The following is a 17,378-nucleotide window of genomic DNA, read 5'->3' as shown; positions in this document are numbered from 1 at the left end:
AACAAATAGACTTGGATATTCAGTCATTTCCGGATTTTTGCATTTCATAGAACACTAAAATATCAAAAATATCAGGAACATAAAACAAAATTTCCAATATTAATCCTTAACAGTATTAAAACAACTATCCTTTATTTCAGCATCTTCTCATAAAACATTTTTTAGCATAAAAAATGTAAGGAAGTCATACATAAGACTGGAACAGAATATTTTACATTGAGAAATTTACAGCGTTATATTGTCCCTTGCTCATTTTGCTGACCTGGTGAGAACATCATATACAGGAGCAGGGATGTGAGGGCTGGTATTTAGAAACCCAGGAGTCTTATTCTGCAGAACTCCTTCTGGGTCTGAATCCTAGGGTTACAAGAAAGACCTGGGAACTCACTGTTCTTATCAGTGTTACTCCAACAATTAGCTGACTGTTCTACCCAGCACACCCCTTCTAGCCATCAGTTCCAAGTATTGCTTATTTGAACCCAATCTGATGTCCTTCTCACTTTATCCCACAGCTTCCCACAGCATAGAGCACAGAATCACTAGGACAACCAGAATTCCCTTTAAGGTTTCATGCTAGACGGCTAGTGGCTGAGTTCTCTGACTTGTCTATTTAAAACTCCTGAAAACACTCTTAAGACAAAGGAGTACATCTTCAAGATCATTTCCCACCAGCTAAGCACCTAGAATCTCAGTCTCCAAAGGGAAGCTGAAGCCAGCTGCATAAAGCTGTCTGTCAGTGACTTTAGGACTAACCTATAAACACTGAAAGCCCACTATCAGAACTGCCCTAGAAATACACTTGCAGAGAAACTCTAGACAGTAGGCAGGGAGTCGGGGTGGCTGAAAAAAGGAATTAGACTCAAGGATGGGCCTCGAGGGAGGGGCGGAGGAGCTGCGCTGAGCCCGCACCACCACTGCTTTCGCTTGGCCCCGCCCTGCCCCGCCCCGCCCCCAGCCCGCGTGGCCCCGCCCCCAGCCCGCGTGGCCCCGCCCCCTCTAAGGCCCCGCCCCTAGCTCCCTTTGGAACTCGCGGGGGCACTTTGCGCAGGCGCAATACCGCTCAGCCCTGGCTGTACCTGTGGGACGGCGGAGGTGGTTTCTTGTGCGGTTCCCACCCAGAGCGCTGAGCCCTGGCCCCGCGGCCGAGGCCTTGCAAGTGAGCCGGCCCGGGTGGACGGAGGAGTGAGAACCGCCCCGCGGCTGCCTGGGGGTCGCAGTCCTCCCTCAGCACCCGGTGCCTCTGCGCCTCCACCAGAGGCCCTGGGTGCGGGGGTACCCCCGGCAGGCCACGACCCCGAGGTCTCTGCGGACACCCCAAGTCGTGGCCCGTGCTGCTTCTCGGCCAAAGGTTGCCCTGTAGTAAGAGGTCAAGTCGCTCCCGAGGGGAGAAGTGTTTGGCGTGGCTCCCGCGGTGGCCGGGGACTTGGGGGAGGGGGGAGGGGGTTTGAGGTGGGGGTGGGAGGTCACGTGCTAACTGGGTGTGGGGACCCCCTCCTCCCAGCATTCTCTGTTCCTAGTGTTGTCCCAGGTTTGCTTTCTGTATTCAGTGCGGGTCTTCCTAAACGCTGCAGTGGCCTCTCCTGAGCTCTTCACCGTCATCAAGTTTCATTCAGCCAGAGAGGCCCAAAATACCCCAAAGGTCTGCGATGGGAAGCTGCTTTTTCCGGCCTCTCCAGTGAAGGTGGGTCAGATCTCTTGTGTACACATGGGGTTGAACCCAGGGCCTATTCCTTGATAACTCTACCACTTGGGCTGTGCCCCCAACCAAGGTGAGGTTAACTGTAGAATCCTAACTCCACAGGAATGAAGTATGAATCCAGTAATAAGTAGGCATTTTTGTGGCCTTCTGCTCTGCAGAATGCTTCCATTTGCAGTTACCCCACACGGATCCTGTATTCTCAGGTGGTGCTGTTTGTGGTTTTATTATCTTTTAAGTAGTTGTACAAAGGGTTTCAATTCAACATGTGGTGAATGCATCGTAATCAATGTCATCCTTTCCCTGCCCCAACCTTCCCCTCAAGTTTCCTGGTCCCATTGTCACACGTGGACACTGTATTTGCCAACCTTACTCTCCATTTTGTCTCCTCCCCTTTGGCTTTGCCCTCCCCCAATACATGTTTCACTTTCCTGGTATTCATTTCATTAACTATTTTTTTCTCAGGGGAAGAAACACAAAACTCAGGATGGTTAAGTGACTTTGTTCCAGACTTACTGTTGAAAAGTCCTATGACTATTAAAAAAAAAATTTTTTTTAGCCAGTGCTGGGGCTTGAACTCAGGGCCTGGGCACTGACCCCGAGCTTCTTTTGCTCAAGCACTCTACCACTTAAGACACACAGTACCACTTCAACCTTTTCTGTTTAATGGACTGAGGAATCAAACCCAGGTCTTCCTGCGTGCTAGACAAGTACTCTACCTCTAAGCCACATTCCCAACCTCTATATTGCCTTTTAATATAGGAAATCATCAGAAGTGTTCTTCTTTGATTTATTTTATGTGGTGTTAATGTATGAGATTGAGAAACTGTTGTTGGTTAGAACATAAAGGATGCTTTTCATCATTTTACCAAAAACTACCTGTTAGAACTCCCTTCAGTACCCCAAAACCTCCTTTAATGCATTGTAGAAATCCTTGTTAGTATGCCAGATGGCTCTGTTTCCCAGAGTTCCAGAAAAACATCTCATGTACCCCAGTGTAACTTCCTTTTCCTTTTCAGAGATCATTTTAATATCTGAATACCTACTTGGTACTAACCTTGCTATCTCTCTGATTTAACTTTAACTGAATCTGAAAACTACTCAGTAGTGACTCTAAGGATACTTCCTTCATTGCTGTAGACTGTTCAACACCCTTTTCAATCCTTGATCAACTAATGAATGAAGTATTATTCATCAGATTTTCTGTACTGTGAGCTGCCTGTTTCTAACCTGTGACCATGTCTCATAACCACTTAGATATACAGATGGTACCAAAAACATTACAGAGCAGTTTAAACAGTAGTGCGTTTTTAGTGTTCTTTGGCTACTGAGACTATGTCATAAGCTTTAGGTTTTGAGAAATTTACAGGTAATTACCAACACTGCTATAGTGATGACGTGTTCAGCAAGACAAGTGTGTAGTTAAAAGGAGAAGGCATTCACATCAGATCATTTATTTAACTCAGGCAATGGGTTACTGTCTCACATTTTTATCTAGCTTTATTAGTATTTTTTTATTCTTGGCAAGTACAGTTTCTTTTCTGTCTGTCTTTCAATCTTTAACAAGAATGTTGTACAATAAAATCAAAGAATGACCTAAGACACCTTGAGAGGCCTCCCTGCATCCTCCATGGCATGAAGGAAAATGATCAGCAAGGACTTTGGCAAGGTGACAGTGTATCTTGTATATATTAATATACTACCAAGAGTTTTTATTCCTTTCTGATAATCTCGAAAAGCTTGTCTATGACTTACCATACAGGTCAGCCTTGCAACAGTACTAGACATTTAAAAAGTAGCCACAGTTTTCTCTTTCACAACAGGCAGCTTCAGTTGGAGAAAGGAATTTCATTTTTTTAGGAATTTCATTTTTTGTTTACATATTCTTCATCCATTAACCCAATTAACACATTACCATCCTCTTGTCAGATGCCAAGAACTGTGCTTGGTTCTTAGAATGATCAAAGGGTAGGATATTGGTTCCTTAGGTACTTTGGGAGCTTAGAAGGCAGTGATAGAGGAGGGGAATTCACAAATCAATGAGGACTTAATGCTGTGATGTTGTGTTGCTTAAATTTTTATACACATTAAAAATTAGGCTCAAGTGGTAGCACCTCATCCTTGAGTTAAGAGAGAGCACAAAGCCTTGAGTTCAAGCCCCAGTAATGGCGCGCACACACACACACACACACACACACACACACACACACACACACACACACACACACACACACACACACACACACACACACACACACTCATACACACACAAAAGACATTTAAGAAAGAACTGGTGCTGGGCACTGGTGGCTTATGCCTGAATGCTGACTACTCAGAAGGCTGAGATCTGAGGATCATGGTTCAAACCAGCCCAGACAGGAAAGTTCATGATACTCTTATCTCTAGTTAGGTAGCAGAAAACTGGAAGTGGAGTTGTAGCTCAAAGTGCTAGAGTGTTAGCCTTGAGCAGAAGAGCTTAAGGAGCGCCCCTAGACCCTGAGTTCAAGCCCCATAACTGACAAAAGAGAGAGAAAGAAAGAGAGAAAGAAAGAAAGAAAGAAAGAAAGAAAGAAAGAAAGAAAGAAAGAAAGAAAGGAAGGAAGGAAGGAAGGAAGGAAGGAAGGAAGGAAGGAAAGCAAGAAAGCAAGAAAGCAAGAAAGCAAGAAAGCGATAGTTCAGGATAGTGTGGAATGTTGGTGGCTCATACCTATACTGCTCTGGAGGCTGAGATCTGAGGATTGTGGGCAGGAAAGTCCATGAGACTTTTGGTCAGTCATGGAGCTTTAACTCTGGGCCTGGGTGCTGTTCCTCAGCTCTTCAGCTCAAGGAGAGTGTCTACCATTTGAGCCAGAGCTATACTTCCAGTTTTCTAGTGGTTAATTGGAGATGAGTATCACAGACTTTCCTGTCCCTGTCCTGGCTAGCTTTGAACCGTGATCCTCAGTTCTCAGGTTCCTGAGTAGCTAAGATTATAGGCATGAACCATTGGCACCTAGCTAATGAGACTCTTATCTTCAATTAACCACCAGAAGATCAAAAGTGGAACTGTGGCCCAAAGTGGTAGAGCGCTAGCCTTGTGCAAAAAAGCTCAGAGACAGAGCTCAGGCCCTGAGTTTAAGCCCCATGACTGACAAAACAAACAAAAACTGGTAAGGTAAGAAATCGGTAGTGATGTATAAAATATTTAGAGAGCTTACACTTAAAAGAAATTTGCATTCTCAAAGGAAGTTGTTAGTAGTTTTAGTTGTATGTAGAAATTTCAAAGGTATATGTGTTCCTTCCTCTTTCAGGGATTAGTAATGTAGAGAAGGGGTGGTAGGTGGCAAAAACAATTTTCCTCAAAGGTATGGACAATCCAAGGTATCTTGACCAATCCAATTTTAGGACACATAATGCCACCTTTGGCTTTTACAAACCCATAGCCATCCCCATGCACAGGCTATGCCCCTGTCATCCTGGAGTGCTTCTGCTAGCCAATCCATGTGGTTTGTGATATTACACATGACTTGTGTAGTACAGTCCCTTATTTTAGGCATCCATGAGAATCATTTAGCTTTTCAATGCGCCACACTACTATTGCTCCTAGCCAAACTTTTTCTGCCATTAGCCACTCAACTCCATCATATATCTCATTGCCCATACCAAGAATGGGATTGACTGTCACACACTAAAGCAAACTTACACTGCTTAGTTTCAGATGCTAATAAAGAATATCACAGGGTTCTCTTTCTTAGAGGAAAGAAGGAGATATTCTTCCACATTCTCAGACCACTTGGGCAGTTTTTTGCCATGTAGATAGATTAGCTGGATGAATTTTCCAAGTTATCTCTTCAGTGGTGGAGAAAGGATTTCTCCATGTGCTCAACAGTCTTTCAATGGACCTGAAAAACTATAAGAATGCAACTTGCAAACAGATTTGACTACACACAGCTTGAAGTAAGGAAAAGGCATAAACAGCAGAGCAATCTAATTCATGATCATTTAAGGCAACTTGCCTGGAACTTGATTTTTGAAGATGTGTTCGAGGTCTTCCAGGGATGTTGCAATCCAGTGGGGTGACTGTTAATCCTGTGAAGGTTCAGGAGGGCCATTTTCTGGTTTAAGAAACTTGAGAAGGGGCTGGGAAGGTAGCTCAGTGGTAGAGTGCTTGCCTTGCATGCATGAGGCCCTGGGTTCGATTCCTCAGCACCACATAAGCAAAAAGAAAAAAGTCGGAAGTGGTGCTGTGGCTCAAGTGGTAGAATGCTAGCCTTGAGCTGAAGAGCTGAGGGACAGCGTCCAGGCCCAGAGTTGAGGCCCTATGACCGGACCCAAAAAAAAAAAAAAGAAACTTGAGAAAATGTTGCAAGCCAACTGGGAATAAGTAGTGTATGACACTGGTAGTGGAGCAGGAAAGACAGACCAAGAATCCAGATAAAGATGATATTGAAATCTGTGAAGAACAAATGAACCATTCAAAAATAATTATTTGCAAGCAACTAGATGTTCATAGAAGAGAAAAGGGACTCCCCACCTCAACCTTACTAAAAACAAAACTAGTGAAACAAATTCCAGAAGGATTAAAAAATATAAATAACAGTATAACTTTAGAAAAGTACTGGAAGTATCAGAGACCAGCATTATCTCAGAAGGTAACTGAGTGCCTTTCTAACAAGAGTACATCCCATGAGCCACCAGGTGGGGAAGGCAGGTGTGATGCAAGCCACTAGAAAAACGCCCTCTCTTCCCAGCCCTCACCTCAACTCATGACACTGAATTGTTTGATTTTACTTCTTTTACAGTTGGTGAATGTAGTAGCTAAAGCCTAAAAGTTGTCCTACTTGGGTGGAGATCCGGTGATCCTATTTTGAGGTCAGCCCAGGCAAAAAGAAGTTCATGAAGATTCCATCTCAAAAGAATGGCTAGGTGCAGTGGTGCACTCTGGTTATCCCAGCAACTGGGGAAGCACAGTGTGCAGGGATGAATGGCTGTCATCCCCAGCAACATGGGGAAACACAAGTCAGAATGTCACAGCTGAGGCCAGCCCGAGCATAAAGAATTGTACTCATAAATTAACATGTTGAATTGAAACTTCTTTGTACGTGCATATAAAGATAACTTTAAAAAATACTTCAGAAGTAACCAATGCAAAAAGGACTTGAAGGTATACATTCAGTGGTAGAGAGCTTGCCTACAAAATAGAATGCCTAGAATTCAGTCCCCAGAACATACATATACATGCATGCACACGCATGCACTCACACACACACACACACATTCTTTTTACTAAATATATATTAGTCATTTCAATGGATTGTGATGATTTTTATTGATTGGCAAAGCTTCCAATATTTCTCAGCATTATATAAGGAGGCAAACAAGAACACAGTTAATGATTGCAGACTTTATTGCCTAGGAAGTTAGAGTTTCTGTCCTTGGGTTTTTTTGTTTGTTTTGTTTTGTTTGCCAGTCCTGGGGCTTGAATTCTGGGTCTGGGCACTATCCCTGAGCTTTTGTGAAAGAATAAAACCTAAGTTCACTTACCATAGAAATGAGATTACTTGAGAACTAATGTCTAAAACACTAGCTTAGAATCTGTAAATGATTAGAAAGCAAATTTCCAAGGGGCTGGGAAGGTGGCTCAGTGGTAAAGCGCTTGCCTTGCATACTTCAGCAGAGAGCAGAGTATACAGAGTATGGACACTGATATTTTCCTTTCTTCCATTCCCTCCTTTTGTGCATATAAACAGTTTATTACTGAATTATCCAATAACAGCTGAGAACCTGACTTTCAACAAGGGAGTAATTCAGAAATTTTGGGAGTTTAACTCTAGAGTTAACAACTAGAGTTTAACTCTAGATGAATGAATAAAAATGAAGCAATTATGGATATGTATTTATATATCCATATTCTTATTCATGTTCTTATCCACATATAGGTATATTTATATATCCATATATTTATATGTATTTTATATATTCATATATTTTAATATGTCCATATGATATATGAATATGTTATATAATATATAATATATCCATATATGGATATATATCCTTATATATCATATATAAATATATATTTATATATATGGATACATGTGTATATTCATATATGTATGTATGTATATATTGTGTGTGTATGTATGCATGTATGTGTATATGTGTATATGTGTATGGCAGTCCTAGGGTTTGAACTCAGAACCTGGGTGCTATCCCTGAGCTCTTGTGTTCAAGGCTAATGCTCTACCACTTGAGCCATAGCTCTACTTCTGGCTGTTTTGGTAGTTAGTAAGTCTCATAGGCTTTCCTGCCCAGGCTGCTTCAAACCATGATTTTCAGATCTCAGCCTCTTGAATAGATAGGATTATAGGCATGAGCCACTGGCACCCAGCACAATTGCATTTTTAGTTCAAAATTTATCACTATTTAGAAATAGAAATGAAAACATTTATCATCATGCAACATGTACCTTAACTCTCTTGCAGGTAACCTCAGTATGATTTTTAAATTGGCAAAGGCAGTCAGCAACATGGTGAGAGCTTAACATCCCTGTAGACATTTCAGAGAGGACAAAAGACTGGAAAGTAAGAGACCAGGAAACAGGGCATCTTGCAAAGCTTGCAAAGCAGACAAGGTATTATTTTGAGCAGTTTCCTCTTGGCTCCAACTTTCAGTACCTATATACAACTAGTAGAAAAAGGAGGGATATTAAGTGCCAGGCTCAGAGGCAGGGCAAGCTTGCCTCAAGCCCCCAATGCTTTGGGTGTGCTAATTATGACCAGAAACATCCTTTTGCCAAGACTAACCAAAAAAAATCCCTCCTTCCTTCCCTTCCTTCCTTCCTTCCTTCCTTCCTTCCTTCCTTCCTTCCTTCCTTCTTTCCTTCCTTCCTTCCTTCCTTCCTAAGGGCAAACACCAAAAGAACAGTTTATATGTTTTATCTGTAATCTTCCTGTTCAACTATCAACTGTATAGAACACAGACTCAGCATAAACTTAGAGGAGGGGAGGTTTTCACTCCTGCAGAATTATTGAACTGGCACCTCCAAACAGGTGGGAAAATACCCCTAAAGTTTAATAAATGGAAGCAAGCACTGAGCCCTCAAAATTAGCAGAGCCATAGGCATATCTCCCTTGTAGAAGCTGAGGAACTCATGACACTGGGGCCCCAGATCAGTGGAGCTTGCATGAAAGAATTGGCCTGTTAGCAGCCATCCAAGATGCCTGTGCTCTGACCTCTTCCCAGTCCTGTGCAGAGGCCTCCACTCAGACCCAAGGCTGCATTTCATCTCTGTACAGGGCCTGCAACTTCTGCCCTGCCCTTCACTGGCTGCTGGGTGCTACTTTTCAGTTTCTTTCTGTGTCCATTTAAAAGCGCAATGTCACTGATTCCCTGGAAAAAACAACTAGAGTACAGTAAGAAGAGAGGAAAAGTGATTCCTGGGCTTCCCACTATGAGGGCACAACAAGAGGCTAAGGTGGTACTAAATGGCTGGATACATGCAGGAAAGTGACCAAGGGTTCCCCAGGGTGATCACTTGAGATAGTGTGTGGTCAAACACCTGTTTTTTTTGGCTCAAAGCCAGAAGTAGGCTAGAACATGGGCCTGGGTTCTGCCCTGGGAGAAGTACATTAAGGAAGAATTAAATTGTTTCTACTCACAAGTGCAATCTTTGGCCTCAGGTGGGAAGAGACAGTGCCAAAGTCACATAGTTTATCCTGAGGCACATCAGGTCAAAGAACCTGGAAGCCAGGATCTAGGCTGATGCAGACCTGCCCTACCAGATAAAGGCCTTATAGACCCAATAGTCTCAGGGGGCCTAGTCACAGTTAACTGGCCTGGCTTCTGTGCCTCTGCTTAACCTTCCCTTGCTCTTCCCCATCACCAGGCTTCAGAAGGCAGTTGGCCCCACCCTGCAGCCCTTCCAGGCCCAGAGATTGGTTTCTCTAATTGTGGGGTAGGACAGGTTCACCAAAGCAAGAGGAGGTGGTAAGGCACTACAGAGGCAGCAACATGTTGTCAGTCAAGTTGAAGGGCTTTCCTACATCTGTTGGCCCCATACCAGGTTCTACAGCTCTTCCTTGCCTACAGTTGAACTAAATGTGGTCCTATCCTGTTTGAATTGCAGACCGAGGACCTAGGGCAGCAGGGACCTTGACAGCCACAGCCTCACACTTGACTGAACTATGAATTCTGTTGAACTCTGCCTTGTATCATAATTGAAATCAGTGGTGGTATGTTCTCTTACTGTTCAGTAACATATTTTCCCATGTGTGTGTGTTTGTGTGTGTGCACGTGCGTGTGTGTGCGCAGGTCCTAGTCCTGGGATTTGAACTCAGGGCTTGGGTGCTGTCCCTGAGCTCTTTTGCTCAAGGCTAGTACTCTATCATAGCCAAAGCTCCACTTCTGGCTTTTTGGGTGCTTAATTGGAGATGAGTCTCATAGATTTTTCTTCCTAGGCTGGCTTTGAACTGTGATCCTTAGATCTCAGCCTCCTGAGTAGCTAGGATTACAGCTCAAGTTTTTAACAGGTTATGTCAGTCACTTTTTTTTTTTTGGTCAAATGGGTATGTATATGGAGGTTCTAAGTAACTCTCCTTTGTAACTGAGGTCCTAAGCAGTGGACATTTTAAATAGCCACTTCATGGGAGAGATTTTTTTTTTCTAAAGGGGAGTCAGTGGTTGCAGTTGGGATTTTATTTTTAAATAAACCTCAATCTTGTGAAACAGTGCTATCTACTTGCAGAGAGAAATGAGGATTTGAAAATATGGATACATGTTAAGGGGAGGAGGGAAACCCTGGGAATGAAGATAATTAAAAGGAAAAATAAGAAGAGCCAATAGATGACAGGCCAGAGAGCTAGTAATGGAGACTCTTACCCTTGTTCTGCAGGGAACTCTCTAGGAACTGGATCAGGTGTGGTGGTCAAGAAGGTATTTCATAGAAAGCAAGAAAAATGTCCTTTCTCTTCATAGTGTGGAAAGGAGATTGCACTGTTCAGGATGGCCACTCTCTTGCTGGGTGACAGGACGCCATGTAGGATGAAAGAGAGACTAGCCTGCTGGGGAATCATTCCAGAATTCTTGTCCTTACTTGGAGAGAGTTCACTATTTCCTCTCAATTCTACTCAAGTTACTTTCCTCTCATTCCATTCTATGATCAGGAATACGTGCCTTTTAGGCTTCCTCCCTGTGTCTAATCAGGCACATTACTTAGCTTATTTCAGACTGTCATTTGCAAACCAAAAGGATTATAACAAGGTAAGTTTCTGTACTTTTTCATGATTTATTAAAGAACTTTCCAGGCAAAGAATGGTAGGTCATTATTAATTCCATATGAATTTGAGTACCCACTACAGTAGGAATGTGCTGGTACTAATAGGAAGACAAAATAATCCATTGCTATTCAGTTGTTCATTATCAAACTAGAAAAGTATAAATATCCCCAATATTATTATGGACAACAAATTTATAATGCAGTGTATAGTTATTGGATAAAAAGAGTATCAAGATGTGAGTAATTTGCACAAAGACAACACTTTTTGAAGTAAAAGAGAAACCTTACTCGTAGATAAAGTTACTTGGGATGTAGCTAAGTAGGAAAGTACTTGCCCAGCATGCTCATGATCTGGGTTTGTTCTCTAGCACTGTCAAAAAGTGAGCTAGGGATTACTAGGCACTGGTAGCTCAAGCCTCTAATCCTAGCCAATCAGGAGGGTGAGATCTGAGGATCATGGCTCAAAGCAAGCCCAGGCAGAAATGTCTGTGAGACTAATCTCTAACCACCAAAAAAGTCAGAAGTGGAACTGTGGCTCAAAAGTAATAGAGTGCTAGCCTTGAGCAAAAAAGCTTAGGGGACAGCACGCAGGCATTGAGTTCAAGGCCCATGTCAGATAAAAGAAGAGCTAGGGTTGTAGGTCTGTTTGAGGAGGAGATAAAGTTATGAGATGGAGAAATAGTGCTAGGTTCCTATTATTTTTTGGTTGATTTGGGGAAGCTCCTCTGAGTAGGATCCAATTGACTTGAAGGTTGCTGACATTGAGTAGAACTTGCTTAAAAACAAGGTGAAAGTAGGAAAGGGACAGTTGGGGGAATATTCTTTTTTTTTTTTTTAATTGTATTTTATTTTATTTGAGAACATACTGTACAGAGGGGCTACAATTACATGGTCAGGATAATGCATACATTTCTTACCAAGCATTGCAGCCTCCTCCTTTGTTTACCCTTCACTTCCCTTCCCCGCCTCCCCCCTCCCCCTCCCAATTTTACCCCCCTCCCCCCACCCAATTATACCCCCCTCCCCCCCCCACACCGACATTGTAAAGCTGGTTTTGACCTGACATTTTGTACTTCTCATTGTTGCAACAGGTCCACCTGAATCCTTAAACGAGTTGTTTGTAGTTGGGGGAATATTCTGAACAGAGCCATAATCATTAGTGTCTGACCAACCTGGGTGTTACCTTGTGCTGATACCTCTGAACTTTAAGTCCATTAATAAGACATGAGATTTGATATTCAGTGGCTTCTAGACTATTGTTTTCCCAGGCCAATAAAATATCAAAAATATTAAAACAAGATCTCCAGCTTAAGTATTAAAGTGACTTTTCTACTTAAGAATCTCTTCATAAAACATTATTTTAGTACCACAGTATAAGGAGAGGCAGAACAAGGTATCTCATGACTGTAATCTTAGCTCCTCATGAGGCAGGATTGAGGAATATCCAGGTTTAAGGCTGGCCCAGCAAAGAGTTTGCAGGACCAATCTCAACAAGCTAGTCACTGTACAACAATTATATGAAAGTCCATAATCAGTATTAAGTTGGCAAAATAAATTCTAGAGAAAACAGTCTTAATTACTTCCATGTATATAAAATTTTTTTTTTTTTTTTATATTTTGGGTCCGGTCGTGGGGCCTGAACTCTGGGCCTGGGCGCTGTCCCTCAGCTCTTCAGCTCAAGGCTAGCACTCTACCACTTGAGCCACAGCACCACTTCCGGCTTTTTTCTTTTTGCTTATGTGGTGCTGAGGAATCGAACCCAGGGCCTCATGCGTGCAAGGCAAGCGCTCTACCACTGAGCCACCTTCCCAGTCCCCATGTATATAAAATTTTTAAAAAAGAAGGCAAAATTGTGTTTCATGCCAATTGGAACTTAATCTGATAACTCAAATTGTGATACATCTTGTATTGGAAAAGTAGAGAAAATGTCTTCTGAAAACAAGCATTTTAAATTTTTTCCATGTAAAATAATCCAGTTTAATGAGACTTGTCAAGGAAACGTCAGACTTTAAGCAACCTAGCTTCCTGTGAAATGAGAAAGGAAGTTAGCATTGGTTTCAGAAATTTATTACAGATCCAGCCCTAATGGAACTGACTTTTGAAATGTTTCATTTTCAGTACTATGTGCCTGGCCATGTGCACAGCAGGAGGAATAAGATGATGAAGCCTCTTCTTGGACTTTACATACTAGTGCTGCAGCAGACAATAAATAAACAACAAAGTAAGTTATAAGAAGGACTACTCCATAGGAAATCCAGTGTCTTCCTGTGTGCATATGGGGTAGGACCTCTGAAAATGGTGTCCCCTCTGGAGTAACTGTGTTGAGACAAGGTGGGGTGAGAACATTTTCCCCAAGTCAATGTCAAGAGCTGTCTCAGAATCAAACCTTCTCTGACTGCATTGTTCACCTCAAAACCCCTCCTGCAGAAATGTGTCATCACTGACTCTCTGCTAGCCCCAGCTAACCCAGTGGTGGATCATCAGCCAGGGGACCCAGTGTTGAAACTTTAGAGGGAATGAGAACATTGTAGGATACATAATTGCAACGTGTATTCTTCTGCCTAACTGACACCCTCATTTGGCAGGTCAGTTGTTTTTCCCCAGAAGCCAGACTGCCAAGGTGAGGAAGACAATCTCTCAGATTTCACTTTGGGAGAGGAAGACTTGAGGCTTCCAGGACTGTACTAGCACTTCTGAACATCTCCAGAGGCCCCGCCCTGTGACTTCCTTGGGAAGTTCTGCTGTGCCCCACCCAATGGGCTGCTGATTTGGGGGGTGGGGGGGACGATCCCTAGGTCTGCAGCCCAAATTCTGCCTCGCTGTGGGGGAGGGGCCCTGCCGGGAGTTGTGGCTCCTCAAGGGGTATAGGGGGTTGGGCCCTTTCAAAGTAGGAAAAGACTCCCTAGCAGTATAGAACCAAACAGGGTGCGAGCCTAACAAAGGGTTCTGTTTCATAAACAATGATTTCAGTTTCATAAACAAAGGTGTGGTAAACTAGGGGCGGGGTTCATACGGTTGCCAGGAAACACCAAAGAAGCTGCTGCCTTAAACCCTTTGGCTTGAGGGAGTAGCAGTGGCTATGCGTGTCTTGTCCCCGTTGTATATCATGTCCCGGCTCTGTCTCTGGACCCCAGAGCTCCTCCTCACGACGCTACAGTTGTGGCTCTGGGTCCAGGCAGCACCTATTTCGCACTGGGCCCGAAATCGGATCCTGCCAAACCGCGATCCTGCTGAACCCACAGAGCCGCTGTCTCCACGCACTTCCTATCTCCCACCTGAACCATCCCATATGCTCAACCACCCCGGGGACCCCGGGGACCCCGGGGACCCTGATGGTTTTGATTACCTGGAATCCTCACCTCGGTCTCAGATGTTTGTTGCACCGCAGGAATTGACTGAAAATTTGCTTTCATTCCCCAACACAGATTCTGCTGAACAGCTACCTCCAGAGTCAGATCAGTTTCCTGGGTCCCATCATGATCTGCCAGACAAGTTAATTCCAGAGGAGACACATGTAGAGGCGATCCCAATGGCAGGTGAGGATCACAACCAGTCCCACCCTCAAAGTACATTTCAGACTATAGGGCTAGATCAGACTGCAGATCACCAGTCATTTGAAATACTTCTTGCACCTATGGATAATCAGAGTTTAACAACAGCACCGTTTGTTTCACAAGAGAACCTAGAGAATGATCTAGCTCAGCATCCGCACCTTGCTACGCTTATCATTGAAACTGCAAACTCATTTACTGAACCCGAGGTTCAGAAACAATCCTTGCAGGATGGTTATCTAGATTCAGATAGGAATATGGTTTATTCTGATAACCAAACTCTGAAAACCCAAGGGAATGCAGATGAGCCTCCAGAACCCTTAGAGCAAGGTGTACCTTCTAAGTTGCACCTGGAGACCCATACTCAAAATCCAGAGACTCCTGAGGAGATCCAATCCTCTGTCACCCAGAAAGACACCCCAGCTCAACATGAACTTGTTAGGGAGGATGTTGTACCATCAGTGCATCAGGAAGCAAATGTTCTACTCCCAAGTGAAAATGAAACTCAGCTCTCAACCCTGTCAAATGCCTTGATTAATCTTTTGGATATGGACACCATAACAACTCCCAGGAAACGGCAGACTGCAGCCCGGCCTGTGGGGAGTGTAGAGGAAGAAGCATCTTTGTCTTTCCAAGAAGAGGCACCAGATCAGACTTCAGAGCTCCCCGAGATTGCTGAACCTTCTGGAAGCCAGCTGGAAGTCCCAGGTCAACCTTCAGCGTCTTTTGAAGAGGTTGGATCCCTGTCTATTCAACAGGAAGTTCCAGCTCTAGCACCTATTAGAGATGAGAAGTCTGAGCAGGAGATCCCAACTGACAATATACAGACTGCTCCAGAGGCGGAACCTTCTCCAATCCACTCTGTGGCCCAATCTCAGCTTCCAGAGCCACCTGATGGGAATGTAGCTCAAACTTCAGCGTATTATGCAATGCCAGTTTCAACACCAAGTCAGGACCAAACTAAATATTTAATACTTCCCAATAGCACAGCTCAACTTTTGGGTCTGCAAAGCACAGTAACTGAAAAACCCACTACTAAAGCTAAACACTTCCGGAAAAAGACAGACGCTCTTCTAAAACAAGCCCACATTGCAATTCAACTACCTGTGGCTCTCCAACTTACCATGACTGTACAACCTACTGCTGAGTATGAATTTTCTCCAACAGTACAAACTGAACATTCTTTGGCTACTTCTCCAGAGAAGCATGATGTAATGCTTTCACATCTGGACCAGGTTCAGACTTCGAATCCGGTTGTAACTGAAGTCGCAGTTAAACCTTTTGATCTGGAACTTACTTTAACTCCAGGATCCATTATGGAGGCTGAACCTTCTCCAACCATACAGAATACCCTAACTGAGCCTCAACAGCTTATATCTCAAGCTCCAGTGTATTATGTGATGACAGTTCCAATGCCAAGTCAGGAACAAATGAATACTCAAACATCACAAGGGGTCACACGACCTCTGGACATAGAGCTTCCCACAAATTCAGAATCCACTACAGAAATGGACTATTCTCCATCCTCCCTGAAGACAACTACAGCTTTTTCTCCTCCTCTTCCTACCCTTCCTCTTCTTCCCCTTCCACTTTCTACTGTTCCTCCTCCTCCTCCTCTCCCTCCTTCTCCTCCCACTCTTCCCACCCCTCTCCTTCCCTTTCCCCCTTCCCCTTCCACTCTTCCTCCTCATTCACCTCTAACTGTTCCTCCTTCCACTCCCACTCTTAGTACTCCCAGTCTTCCTCCTCCTCTATCTTTACCTCCCAGTCTTCCTGCTCCCCCTTCTCTTCCTCCCAGTCTTCCTCCTCCTCCTCCTCTTCCTCAGAGTCTTCCTCCTCTTCCCCCTAGCCTTCCTCCTCCTCCTCTTTCTCTTCCTCCTCCTTCTCTTCCTCCTCCTCTTCCTCCTCCACCTTCATTTCCTCCTCCTCCTCCTCTTCCTCCTCCTCCTCCTTCTCTTCCTCCTCTTCCTTCTCTTCCTTCTCCTCCTCCTTCTTCTTCTTCATCTTCTTCTTCATCTTCTTCTTCTTCCTCTTCTTCTTCTTCTTCTTCTCCTCTTCCTCCTCTTCCTCCTGCTTCTCCTCTTTCTCTTCTTTCTCCCTCTTCTGCTCTTCCTCTTCTTCCTCCCCCTTCTCCTCCTCCTCCTCTTCTTTCTCCCCCTTCTCCTCCTCTTCTTCCTCCCCCTTCTCCTCTTCCTCCCCCTTCTCCTCCTCTTCCTCCCCTTTCTCCTCCTCTTCCTCCCCTTTCTCCTCCTCTTCCTCCCCTTTCTCCTCCTCTTCCTCCCCTTTCTCCTCCTCTTCCTCTTCTTTCTCCCCCTTCTCCTTTTCTTCTTTTTCCTACCTCTTCTCCACCTGCCCAGGTTCAGGCCCAACAACCAAACCTGACTCCAAAACCTACTACAGAGGTTTCTCCATCCATGCAGTTAACTCCAACTCATCCTCCAATTTTACCAACTGCACAGGCTATATTTTCTACAGCTTCTTTTCCAAACATCCCCATGACTAGAATCACAGTGCAACCTTTGAATTTGGGATTGAACATGACTCAGTTCTCTGCAAATCCTGTCACTGAAAAGGTTTTAACTGTGCAAATTGGACAGATGTCCACTTCAAAAATCAACATATGTGAGCTCTGTACGTGCCAGGAACAGACAATGTTGTGTATTGGTCTCAGCCCAGCACAGAAGCTCCGCCGAGTACCAGTGCCAGATCCCCACACCAAGAAGAAAATCTTTACTGTGTTGTAAGCATCACCTTTCCTCCTTTGTGCTAAGCATTCTTCTCAACATGGTAACTTCTTTTTCTCAAGTTCTTCTCAAGGTCTTCATCTCATCTCTGACTTTCTCCTGTTATCTTTAGCTTGTACTGTATTCCT

The 17,378-nt window shown here is 43.9% G+C and overlaps 1 protein-coding gene across 2 annotated transcripts in view; it reads left to right on the top strand.

The window, feature by feature from the left end:
* Window positions 1-16,509: 16,509 nt before the first annotated feature.
* The window catches only part of LOC138830845 (leucine-rich repeat-containing protein 37A3-like), a 41,161-nt gene continuing 40,292 nt past the window's right edge, over window positions 16,510-17,378 (top strand). The window contains exon 1 of one of the 2 annotated variants that reach the window (XM_070027659.1): window positions 16,510-17,246. In XM_070027659.1, the coding sequence (XP_069883760.1) occupies window positions 16,921-17,246 (326 nt within the window). In that variant the 5' untranslated portion in view covers window positions 16,510-16,920. The remainder of the gene's footprint in view (window positions 17,247-17,378) is intronic. The other variant, XM_070027658.1, reaches the window with a different exon arrangement.

The sequence above is a fragment of the Dipodomys merriami genome, unplaced genomic scaffold (genome assembly GCF_024711535.1).
Source record: "Dipodomys merriami isolate MVZ:Mamm:240054 unplaced genomic scaffold, mDipMer1.0.p SCAF_19, whole genome shotgun sequence".
In the NCBI taxonomy this organism is placed as follows: Eukaryota; Metazoa; Chordata; class Mammalia; order Rodentia; family Heteromyidae; genus Dipodomys; species Dipodomys merriami.
Note: the sequence above shows the minus strand (reverse complement) of the source record. Positions and strands in the feature narration are given on the sequence as shown.